The sequence below is a fragment of the Cornus florida genome, unplaced genomic scaffold (assembly GCF_030987335.1).
Source record: "Cornus florida cultivar Cherokee Brave unplaced genomic scaffold, ASM3098733v1 CherokeeBrave_3.0.0_Hap2_Chr07, whole genome shotgun sequence".
In the NCBI taxonomy this organism is placed as follows: domain Eukaryota; kingdom Viridiplantae; phylum Streptophyta; class Magnoliopsida; order Cornales; family Cornaceae; genus Cornus; species Cornus florida.
The window spans coordinates 57,731,041-57,744,342 of NW_026775577.1; the positions used below are offsets into that span (position 1 = coordinate 57,731,041).

Consider the following 13,302-nt stretch of genomic DNA (forward strand, 5'->3'; position numbering starts at 1 on the left):
ATGTGGGATAGCAAAGGAAACAATGGACCATCTTTTGTGTTGCTGCAGTTTTGCTCAAAGGGTATGGAAATTAAGCCCTTTGCGGTTGGATTTTTCAAAGTCCAATTCGACAATTTGGCAGATGAGATGGCTTGCCTTGGTTGAACTCTGGAAGACTGGTGATTGTTATGTGGAATGCGCAAGTCTAGCAGCATACATTTGCTGGCATTTGTGGAAGAACTGAAACAACTTCATTTTCTCGTCCAAAATGGTGGATCCTCAAACTCTGGTTGAAAATGCTGTTTTTTACTATCAAGAATTTTCTGATGTCCAGAGACAAAATAAATTGTTATCCATTGCTCCTCATCATGCTCCGCTTCAAAGTCCTCAGTGGAGTTTTCCTCCTAATGATTTTGTCAAAGTTAATGTTGATGCACCTTTCAGTTCTTCTTCAAAATTATGTGGGGGTGGCTATGTTGCTAGAAATCATGAAGGGCGTGTTCTTAGTTTGGGATCTTGGCTATTTCAAGATATTTTTTCACCAGTGGTAGCTGAAGGTCTTTCACTCCGAGCCGTAATACAAGTTTGTTTACAATGGGGCTGGCCTAAAATTATTTTTGAAGGGGATTGTCAAACAATTATAAAGTTGTGCTCATCAGAAGAAGCTTTGGCTACGATTGTTCACGATATCAAGGTTCTTCTTCAGCATGGAGAAGATTTCTCGTTGAATTGGGTTCTACGACACTGTAATAGGGTGGCTCATGAAATATGTAGATGGTCTTTTCTTTCTAATTTTTTTGAGCCTGTATGGTCCTTGGTTCCTGCTTCTGTTGGAGAAGCTTTGCTGGGGGATTTGTGTTGATTTTTCTATTTATTTTCTCTAGTTGCCTTGGAAAAAAAAAAAAAAAATACAACTTCAGCAGATATAATATTTATTATTATTATTATTATTATTATTTGGATATTTTTTTATTTTAATTATGCCAAGATTGAATATTGAAGTTACCTAGTAATTCTTTCTCATGCTGTGATCACGTATTTTTTATGAGAATTACTACAAGGAATAGAGCTTGAAGATGGAGAGAGAGAGAGAGAGAGAGAGAGAGTATCTAGCTATGGTGCTTATAAAATTAAAAATTATAAGGATTGAATTTTAAGTGCGAAATATTTTAAGTGGTGATTAAAGAATAAATATTTTTTAATTTTTTTTTTTGAATTTTCAGCACTTAGCGTGATAAGTGATATACTCCGTATCTGTCATTTAAAAATTTATCTCATTTTAAGTAATCCTTACTGAAATGTTTTCAGTGATATTCAACTTACGTTATTAAACACACTTAATTGAATAAACGCTTAATCCGTTCAGAATTAAGTACTAAATTGAGTTTTTAAACAATACCTATGTCAATTTATCTTGTCTGTCAGTCTCGTTCATTCCCGTCTCTAATCAAACGAATTTGAAATTATCCTAATAAGGCTTGATAAAAGAGTTTAAAAATCAGAAAGTCTCAAGCCCGTCCCGATTAATATTTAATATATAAATAAATATTTTTTTATTTGCTATAATTTTTTTTTCTCTATTTCTTATGATAATTTTAAAATTTAGTAACGTTTTTGTTATTATGATCCTTAAATATTTGACTATACTAAAATAAAATTATAAAATTTTTCTTCAATTTATTTAAGTTTAAATTTACATCTAAAGCTTAGTTCGATCCGTATCGATTACTAATTATGTCCAAGTCCATTACACCGCGATCAATACTATGAATCAGCTTCTGTTCCGAAGCCTGTGACACTCATATAATTATTGAAACACACGAGTAAAGATGTCGCATAGGGACTACAGTATTTCTTTGCATTAAAATTCATGGATAGGCATAGGACTTTAAAGATTCTCTCATGATTTTGTGACTTCTTTGCATTAAAATCCAAGGATAGAACTGTAAGGATTCCGACTATGTAGATACAGACGTGACTATACAATAATATATTTTAGTTTAGAGAGAGAGAGAGTTATTTAAACGTCTGTAATACCATATAGGACTTGATGCAGAACGACAAGCTAATAACTCACTTTCTCTCTCTTTATGATACAAACGTGACTATATAGGACTTGACTATACAGACCTGACTACGTAGATACATGCGTTGTTCATCAACATACCAACCACCAAGAAAACAAGTGTTGCGTGTAGAGAGAGATGGCTCGCGTTTCTAGAAAGAGTGTTTTTTTTTTTCCCGAAAGTTGAAGCTATTATATAAAATAAAAGGAACTGTACAGGGATGGCATTTGGCCCATACAAACCCAAACAATGGGACGCAGAAGAGCCCATAGGCTCAAACGGAAGAATTACATCTTTTTAACAGCCCAAGGCCTAAAATGAAACAAACAACTCCACTATAACGGTCAATTAGCCGTTAATGGTGGAATCAGGCACAAATCCGGTGAGCAAGCTTTAATGGCATTCGAAGCTCAATGGCTTCGAGACTTCAGTCCGGCGGCCGCAGCGAAGGACGACAGCAAGAGGGAGGAAGGTCCCAGTCCTTGAGGATGTGATGAGCAGCGATGGAATTTTTTAAAATCCCCAATTTCAGAATTGAGGTGATACTATTTGAAACCCTCAATCGAATCGAATTTTGGGTTGACCTTGCCCCACGAAAGATACGAGCGTTTCTTTCCTCCCAAATATGGTACACTAGAGCCGCAAGGCATAGCTTTCTAAGAAGATTCAATGGGGATGGAGAGGACCACCGATTACTGAATGTCGACACAATCTCTGGCCATGGAAGGGCTGCAATAGTAATCCTACATTTTGCTTTGAAGAATAACCAAATTGGAGATGTGAAGTCGCAGGAGAAGAACATGTGAGAGTATAATTCCAGGCTGGCATTGCAGAGAGCACAAACATTTTCATGTCTTGCCATTAATCTCCTATCTAGAGTGGGGAGACGACATTGGACAGCAAGCCACATATTGAATCTCATTCTGGGGATGGCTGGAGAACGCCAAACCAAATTAAACCATGGCACAGATGGAAAGGAGGGGGATAAGAGAGCTGCAGTGTGCTTGAGGCTAAACTTTCCTGATGGAGAAGCTGCCCAAATCAACTTGTCTTATGTCATGGATGGGGTAGGCAATGCAAGAAGCTCAAGAATTGCCGCTGAGAGTGATGGAGGGAAATTCCAAGACAATTGGAGATGAAGCAACTGACAGTGAATGTGAGATCAAAACCTGATTCAGTAAGCATTTGTGGAGGGAATCTAAGGCTCAATGGAACAATATGCAGCCAGTTATCAAACCAAAAGTTTGTGGATGTGCCATTGCCAATCTTGTGGTTGGTGAATTTTCTAGCATGGTATCCTTGCTGAAGGATTTTTCTCTAACTCCAGGAACAGGATTGTGGAACCTCCAAAGCCTAAATGTTTCTGCCTTCGATGAGGTATGTTTTACACCAATTAATCCAAACTCTTTCAGTGTTGTCAGCAAGTAGATCCCAAATGTATCTTGTAATTGCAGCATAGTTAGAGGTAACCAAATTAGGGATGTCAAGACCACCTACCTCCTTTGGTCTGCAAATTGTCATCCAAGCTATTTTAGCACTTGTTGATTTCATTTCAATACCAAACCATAGGAAAGCCATGAAGATTCTATTGAGCTCATCAATAACCCCTTTTGGTAGTATAAAAATGCTTGACCAGTAGAATTGAGTTGATACCAAAATAGATTTGATCAATTGTAGTCTTCCTGCATAGGACAGTGATCTTGAGGTCCAGTGTGTGATTCTGTGGGTTATCCTTTCAATAAGGGGTCTGCAATCAGCTACCCTTAGACACGTAGAGATTAATGGAACCCCTAAATGCCTAATAGGAAGGGATCCAGTCCCAATGCCCAACAAATTTGAGATTGCTAATTCTGTGGAGGGGTCAACCCCTGAGAGGAAGATTGAGCTCTTGGAAAGATTGATGGATAAGCCTGACATAGTACAGAAGTGGTCTAGGGCAGATTTTAGGATAGAAACTGAGGTAATGTCACCATGACAAAAGAGGAAAAGGTCATCTGCAAAAGAGAGGTGAGTGATTCCCAACTCCCTACACCTCTAGTGGTATTTAAATCTTGGAGTTCTAGAGATAATATTCTGCACAACTGAGGTAAAAACATCCATAATAATGACAAATAGGAATGGAGACATAGGATCACCTTGCCTTAAGCCTATTTTTCCTTTGAAAATTCCTTTAAATTCTCCATTGATAGCGATAGTGAAGGATGGAGAGGTTATACAAGCTTTAATTAGCTTGATGAAGGATTGTGGGAAGTTGAGATGTGAGAGGCAGTCAAGTGTGAACTCCCATTTCACCGAGTCAAAGGCCTTCATTAGGTCAATTTTGATGGCACACCTTGGGGGAGGGGTGTCTCTATGATAACCTCTTAGGAGTTCATGAGTGACTAGGACTGAGTCAGTGATTTTCCTGCCTTGAACAAAGGCTGTTTGGGTTTGATCAATGATGTGGGGGAGGGCCAGTTGTAACTTGTTGGCTAGGAGCTTTACTATGCATTTGTATATATTGTTACAACATGAGATAGGCATGTAATCATCGAGGGAGGTGGGATTTTGACACTTTGGGACAAGAGAGATGTAGGTAGAATTGGTTCACCTAGCAGTTTTCCATTTCTGAAAAATTCAGAGATAGCTCTAATTGTTGAACTTCTAATAATTCCCTATGCTTGATGGAAGAATATGGCATTAAAGCCATTAGGGCCCGGAGCTTTGTCCCTATTGAGATAGAACATGCAAGATTGTATCTCATGGTAAGATGGGATAGTCTCCACTATGCAATGGAGGTTGAGAAGGATTGACTTGGTGATGAATCATGTGAGCTCTGCCTGAGTGTGAGTAATTGGAGAGCTTGTACCAAACAGCTTTCGAAAGTAAGATACAATTTCCTGAACAACTGCATCTGCATCTTCCAGAATGATGCCATCTGCATTGGTTAAACTACAGATTTTCTTCCTGTTAACTATTGAAACAATGGATTTGTGGAAGTATATTCTCATCCAAATAGATAGGAAAATAACCACAAAAATTAATACACTCTTATCCATCTGCGGATTCAGAAAAAATGAATAATATATCAACTTTTTTGCTCTAAATAGTTATCAAGAGTGGGCAGCTAATTAACTAACCCAAAAAAACAAAAATAAATTATTTCTTTTAGTAGTAATTCTATCAAACAAGATATAAGAAATAAAATTATAACCAAAATAAAAGTTTGCTTTGGGGAGTAAAAAACTAACAAATAGAACAGAATCATGCAAAAAAAAGAACAAATCTTTGAATGCTAAAGAATTTAGCAAGATAAACTACATTGTTAAATTCTTGGATGTATGTTAGATATGAAACCAATGAAGATCGAGAAGAGCTCACCACGAATCGCCTCAGCTGTAGTGGAGTCGCCGCAAGCTTCTAGCCCTAGAACATGAACTAATTTGTGTTTATACTTGTTCTCAAATCAGAACAAGTGGGTGCATTTGTTGCACCCGCTACAGTTCATTTTGGGCCTGAAATAAGATCGGAACAAGCCAGAACACCAAATTGGATGTTCCAACTTTTGGCCCTTTTTTACAGAATGTTCTGTCACTGTTCGAACCAACACAACCCGGCCCAAACCTATTTTGTTCTGAAAATGACCTACTGTTCACATTCTGAAGCATTACAGCACACTACAACACACTTACCAAACGGGGTCTCCTTCCAACCGTTTACAGCATCAACAAATTGAAGTCAGCAAGGAATAAAGATATATATTTTAATATAATGGCACAATTTTTGATGATCGTTACTTAATTGCCAATCCCACTGGTTAACATAATAAGGTTATTTTTTTAAACAATGATGATAAATCATTGTTACACCGATCTCAATATCTTCTCCATTTAAATATAAATTATGCCCTGGCAAATTAGTTAATAGTAGTCTCTCTCTCAATTCTGAGCCACTTTTCACATCTCAGTTCTGATTTTACGATACCCTCTCCCTCTCCCTCTCAATTCAATTCAGAGGGTTCATAAACATTTCATGCAACTCTCGGGCTCACGACCATTTAACAACTAGTCTCTCTCTCTCCCCCTCTCTAAAATAATAGACCAAACGAAACCACTTCAATTTGGACGATCTATCTGTTTGCAACTTACAGGTAAATGTCACTGGACTTTAATCTCTGTGTGTTTTGCTATCATGCTGGATCAATGATTTTCTAGGTTTCTTCTGGTTCTTCTACGATCTGTTTGGTTTAATGGGAACCATAGGAAAATGAGAGAAAAATGGGATGTTAAACATCCAATTTTACCCCAAACTCATTTTAAGGCTCTGATTTTTCAATTCTCTTCGGATGATTTAGCAGCAATAGAACTGTTAATAATGTATGAAATGTATGTGTATAGGTTGGCTTGGGGGTTGTTCAAGAGGAATGAGTGACATATTGATTTAGATTTGTTGGTAGATATGAAAACGAACAACTATTTCTTACTAATATCATTCAATATATATATAAAAATGTATGCATGTATATATTTGTGCTTGTTAATAATTTTGACTAGTATTTTAGAAATTCGATTGACAGGTATAATGTGTTATGTTGAATGTGTTGAGTTCAATTTAGAAATTCGGTTTGCTGACAGAATTTCAGACTTCAAATTTCTTTGGTGAAATCCAAAATTCCTGTTTTGATGAGGATATATGTGCAGCTGCACTTCCAAGTCTTCTTGAGAAAGTAGAGAGAGCGTATTTGCGATAATTAAAAACGATCATTGAAAAATGTTCTGTAGTTTTTTATTGTATGAATTTAGCTTTTCTGCGGAAAGGATGAAATAATGCTGTTTAATTTAGCTGTTCCAGATGTCGTGATCTGAGTCGATGAAGATATACAAATAAGAAACCTTATTAGGATAATCCATTGCTCAGTTGAATTTCTAAAGCTGCATCTGAGATAGAAAAGTTGACTCTTAACAATTTCATAATTTTTTGCTGCTCACTTGCCTTCGTTGCTGTCCCATTCAATATATCATAGTATGAGATAAAGGTGCTTTTTTCCACATTTTTATATTTGGATTTCTTTTTTTCTATTTAAAGAACCCACTTTTCACAACATAAGCGGGTCTATTCACTCTCATTTATCCCATTGTTTTCTTGTTTATCCCATTGACTTCTTGTTTCTTCTATGATGAATAGGTAGAAGATTCTGCTCAATATATATATATATATATATATATATATTTTGCGTATTGTCAAGATGCATATATACCCTTATCAATTTTACTTATCAAAAAAACAAAAAATGCATATATACCCTTTGAGAAACTTCTTTCGCCTTGCTTGTAGGTTTATAACCAGAATTTTTTTTGTTCTTATTGGAGGTGTTAGCTCTGAGGAATATTGCTTTTGACCTGTTTCTAGTTGTACCTGTATTTGCTTAATCTTACAAAATAGAAATGGGTTGAAGTTTCTACATTTCTATTTGTTTTCATTTTTTTTCTTTTCTGGTTAGAAAAAGACACAGGGCCATCTAGTATGTGGCTCCATGATAACCCTTTGGATCAATCCAACAGCAGCCCATCAAATTTTCCTTTAATTTAGGGCCCTCAAAGTTTTCTTAAGGATTATAGTCTGCTTTTTAACCGATGTTATATATTCACCTCATTTCTTTCTTTCTATCTTATTTTCTTCCTCTAGGGCTAGTATTACTCCGGGTACAGTGCTGATCTATATATGCATTTAGGAAAATATATATATATATATATATGTAAATATTTGTTACTTCTGCTGGTTGTTACTTGTTAGCAATCTGTTAGCTAAAGTATTTTAGAATAATTGGTGAATTTGGCTGTTTATAAATTTACTTGTTTATCTTTGCTTTTATTGTGTAATTAAGGTTGGTGATTATTGCATAGGAATTACATCTACTGTCTTTTTTGGTTTCCAATTCTATGTTATTTTCTGTTGAGAAAGCTGGGGAAGAAACTGAAAGACAAGGAATACCATTTTTAAAGGTTTTTTTCTCTGCTGTTTAATTCATTAGCAAGAGAGAACTTAAGACAAGACAAAATCTTGTTCAAAGAATCAGTAATTTTGTTGTTTCTAAAACACCCAAATCTTTAGTAAATTTGGTTTTTTAATATTCTTTTCTTTTCATTTTCCTTTATTTTCTTAGCGACCATTACTGGAAAAAGTTGTGGTTTGTACTACATCAAAAATGTATGTTGTGTTTTGTATTTATATCTTTCTTTTGTGTTTTTCCCATTGTTTTCGTGTGCTTCCGATGCCCTGCAATATATCTTTAACCGAATCATGTGGCGTTTCAATTTACTTTGTGCACATCAGGTTCAGATCTCTGCCTGTTAAACCACAAGGCAAGCAAATAATTGCACCTTTACAGAACATGTAATATACAAGAGTATAGTAAGCAAAATTTAACAAATGGCCATGACCCAATACAGGAACATGCTTTGGTATCTCCCATCCCACATCTGAAAACAAAATATAAATATAGACATGTATATGATTGAACAGGTGAGGAGGGATAAATTCTTGTTTTTCTGTTTATAATTTCTAACCAGGTGAGGAGGGATAAATTAGGTGATAAGAAAACAGTCCTTCACCAGCTAGTTTCTCCTTTTGGAAAGGTAACTATGCAATTACAAAGCCTCATGCCTTAGATTGAGCGTACAATTGTGAAATAATGAGGATAAAGAATCTCTTTACAATTATGAAAGTTCTCTTTCTTCTTCAAAATTTGCATCTAGGGTTTCCTGATCTCTAACCATTAAAGAAGACATGATGCATGACTAATTACTTTGGAGGCTTTTTTTCCCCCTCTCTCTCTTTCTCTGTCTGTCTGTCTGTCCTTCTCTCTCACATACTGAGATAGCTTATATCCTATCAGAAGCTATTGGGTACATTAGATCCCTTCAGAGTCAAGTTGTTTGACTTGGACTTTCTTTGAATTTTTTTTTTTATTCTATCTTGATCTTTGATAGTATTATTTTCTTTTTCTTCCCTCAGGGTTAGATGTAAAAGTCTCCAATTTTTTTTGTCTTGATCTTTGAATTATTTATTTTTTATTTTTTTCTGTGGTTGACAAACAGAATTTGTACTGCTTATGCTTTCATAATCTCCAATTTTTTGGGTTCTAATAGTAGTTTCCATTTGAATTCTATTTGGTTGTTGGTCCTTATTACTCTATTAGAATTTTTTCTCATGAGCTATAGGCCAGGTCTGTGATTTGTCAAATTAAACTGTAATACACTAATAGTACCCAAATGTTACTTAAAGTCTGATTTCTTTACTTCGTAAATGAGTACGAGCCTATAATATAAATAAGAGTTGCTTATGACCAGCTTGGTTCTTCTTGAGTTCTCTCTTAAATTTGACTGAATATGGTACATATGTACTTATCAAAAAAAAAAAAAAAAAAAAGTTACATATGAAAAGGGAGAGTTTTATATGCGAGGAGAAAGAACTGCACAACCCAGTTTCATTGCTTAATTTCCCATTTGGAGAAGATGAAGATGAAGAAAAAGAAACTGGAGCTATAAGGTGGCAATATATGAGATATATATATATATATATATATATATATATATATATATATGTATGTATATATATGCGTGTAAAAATTGATTGATTTGAGTGCATTTAGTAGCAATCCAACAGTTAGTGTGTGTGTACACACACGTCTATATATTTTCATGTATATGTTTGTTGTTGTAGAGCAATTACAAAAACTGTTTTAAAACGGACAAAAATCCAGTATATATATGTACTGGATTCCATCTAACATGTTAGAATTGTTCATAATAATATCAGATCATAATGGTCTCACTTAAAATTAGATTTAATTGACTCAAAATGCACTTGTTCACAGAGTAAATGGAACCAAACAGGCATGGCTTTCTTTCACCTTTTTTCTCCCCCCCCCACCCTTTATTTTTTCCCTTCTTTAAAAAAGTTTGAGTAATCTGACAAGATGCTTTCTCATTTACTGATGCAGATATATGTATGCATGCTTCACTGTAGATTCAAGGAATCATACGACGTGTCATTCAGATAGGGCATTCTTCGGCATTGCAACACTGTGTATGGACACCTAGTTATCATTTATTTAGTCCCATACCCTACACTCTCGGATCCTGCTTTTTAGTGTGTCCGAATGATCACGTCCTTCATTATTTGCTAAATGGGCCAGATTCTATTGCTCCAGAAAATTTACTCACTGGACCAAAGAATTTCTTGATTGGTTTCCCCTTCCTTATTTATTTTATTTTATTTTATTTTTGTATGGTCAAATCATTTTATTGCCACAATACACGTGTATACATATTTCAATAATCGTACGGCCCCCCCCCCCCCAACCCAAACACCACCACCACCCACCCACACAAGAGAAGTTTCAGGCATACGACTCACCATAAGACATATTTGTCCTCAATGTCTTGGATGTGATTTAACATATTATTTTTTTCACTATGCCATAAAGATGATCTATAAAAGGTATATAAAGTTCCATTTGTTGGTACTTTGTTATAGACCATGTTTTCTTCTATGTTGGAATGAGCCCTTAGCTCAACTTATTAGTACTTTCAATATATTTTGTAATTGCTGGTGCTTAATTTCTTGGAAAGTTTGCTTTTCAATTTAAGTATGTTACTTTATATGTAATATTATATTTGCAATTTTGTTGTTGATTATGGTCCACATATTCTGAACTTATTTTTTTTTGCAAGGTGATATTCTAAAATAATTACTTGATGATTGTGTACTCTTGGTTATCTCTTATTTATAAATATGATATTATCTGTTAATTGCTTCTCATTTGGTATGCAGAATGTTAGATCAAATAAATTTTTGCTCATGATTTGCTTGCTGATCTACAACTTGATGATTTTATATTTTTAATTTGAGGTCTTTCTTCTTTTAGTACTTTTGTGGCCTGTTGACCTGATTCTATGCTAACAGATAAGTAACTTTTAAATAACTAGCAAAAAATTGACTGCAATTTGGTTTAGATTATTTTGAAATCAATCCAGAACTTTTTTTTTTTTTTGTTTTCTTGAATCAAAAGCAGAACTTTTTTAGAACACAACATTGTTAGGGACTGCGCCGTTTTCCTTATTTTGTAATCTAAATAGCATTATGATGTGAGTTTACTTTTATAAACCAATCAGAAAAAAATTTATATTGTTCAAATGTTTGTGAATTAAAGAGGTCATTATATTTTGTCTAACTTGTTTTTGGGTATAGATTTGATAGTTTTTGAAGCTGTTGGAAAAACTGATGTATATAGTCTCTCTCCCCGGCGCCCCCCCCTCGCCATTAGCCTTGAAGTGGTGTCTTTTGAATTCTCTAAAGTGCAGATTGGTAGTTTAGAACCAAAACTTGAATTTTTAAAACCTAGAAACAACACAGATTTGTTGATTAAAAATAGTCTGACATTCTTGGCTGCCTTGTGATTTAAAAATTGAATATTAGTTTAATCTTTGAGTGAGAAAATATGGCCTTCGGTGTCACGTATAAATTGTGCTGATTAAAGTCTCTTAAAGAATGTGAAAAGTTGCTTATTTGAAAAATACACCCAATAAACTAATGGCTACTTACTTTTGAATAGAAAATATCTTAAAGAAATAAAGTAAGATCCTCGCTTGAAGATATGTGATTTTGGGTAGGTATTTCTTGTTTTTCACTTCCTTGTTCTCTAAGGCAGCTCCGCTCCTTGATCTTTTAGTTTAATTCATGGTTTATATTTTGTATAAGCTGTGTTTCTTTTATTGGAAGTGGATATGCTGGAATTTTATGTACTTCACTGAGCTCTATTTATATTTTGTTTTTATGTTTTTCTTAAGTTTTAGAATTTGAATATAGGATACAAGTCCTTGGGATCGAAGTGCTTTGAATAAGTTTTGGAGGGTAATATTCGATTCTGAAATTTGCAAGTAATAGTTCGAGGGAACCATGATAGGATCATTTGAAATTTGTAAGTAATAGTTCCAGGGGACCATAATAGGATTGTACTTTATATATTCCAATGGAAAGTAAAAGCATATAAATGGGTTTAGGAAAGCAATGCATGCCTAGTTTAATCTCTTTTTTTTTTTTTTTTTTTTTTTTTTTTTTTTTTTTTTTTTTCTCTCTCTTTCGATAGCAATGTTTTTGTCTTGTTCTGTGTTCAGTTGGGGTTTTGATCTCACTGATCTTTCTTTTGTTTTGTGCAAGGTGGATTTAAGCTGTTGAGTATCAATTTGGTGGTGATACAGACTACTACTATCAGTTGTAGTGTCTGGTTTGCATGTATTTGTTGGGTGTATTGCCGTCTGTTGCTTTTTATAATTGACCAGTGAAAACTGGTCTAAGAGAGTTGCAAGGTTGGTCATGAAATTTTGTCTTTATGGTTTTTTTTTTTTTTTGTGTGGTTTGGTCCTGGTATATTGTCCTGGTATATTATTACCAATTTGTATACTAATGATGAACATGGTTTATGGTTACAATAATCACCATGATTTATCATACCTCCTCTGATAGGAGTTTTACATACGGTCACATCACGTGAAGGAACTATGCTCTCTCTCTCTCTCCATCACGTGAAGGAACTTCTCTCTCTCCCTCATATTCTCTCTCTGTGTTAAAAATAATGGCAACCACCTTGCCGGGTTTTATGTAATTTGAATCTGCAAAGTACCCTTGTTCGAAATCAATCAATTATGTAAATCAATACAGAAAGAAGACACGAAAAGATTTTTAGCAAATCATTGCAGAAAGAAGATACGAAAAGATTTATAGAAGGGCTATCGATTATATGTGGGTCCTATTCGGAACAATGATAACTAGATAGTTTTTTGGGATAATTACGTATAAATGGGGTTAGGGCTCCGTATTTACTCAGAGGCGGAGTCAAAGTTTCATATTTCCCTAAAATGGATTGCTGACGTGGCACATGGATTATTACTGTTCAAGAAATGTTTTGCCAAAAATGTCCTTCTCACTTTTTTCGGTGTTGCCTAAAATGCCCTTTCTCCATAATTTAATATATTGCCCTAATTCGTTCGGTAAATACGATCTTCTTTGGCCCTAAAAATAAAATTCTCTCATTCGCTGCTCTCTCTCATCGCTGCTCTCTCTCTCTCTCTTTCTCCACGACTCTTTCTAAGCCGGTCCCTCCACCCTCTCTCTCTAGCTCTATCGCTGTAGGAATTGAGAAACCCAGCTCAATTTTCAGTCCAGCTACAATGGGCTCAGAAGAGGGATCAAGGGTTCTCGGTGAGCTTCAAACCAT

At 34.9% G+C, this 13,302-nt stretch overlaps 1 protein-coding gene across 1 annotated transcript; it reads left to right on the forward strand.

Moving 5' to 3' along the window:
- The first annotated feature begins 247 nt into the window (after positions 1-247).
- Positions 248-841, forward strand: LOC132266245 (uncharacterized). Its single transcript, XM_059767097.1, has one exon. It carries the CDS (start codon positions 248-250, stop codon positions 839-841), a length of 594 nt encoding a protein of 197 aa, XP_059623080.1.
- Positions 842-13,302: the final 12,461 nt, after the last annotated feature.

What these genes read in the sequence shown, in the direction of transcription:
- LOC132266245 (XM_059767097.1), top strand. Translation starts at nt 248, where the DNA reads ATGGTGGATCCTCAAACTCTGGTTGAAAATGCTGTTTTTTACTATCAA.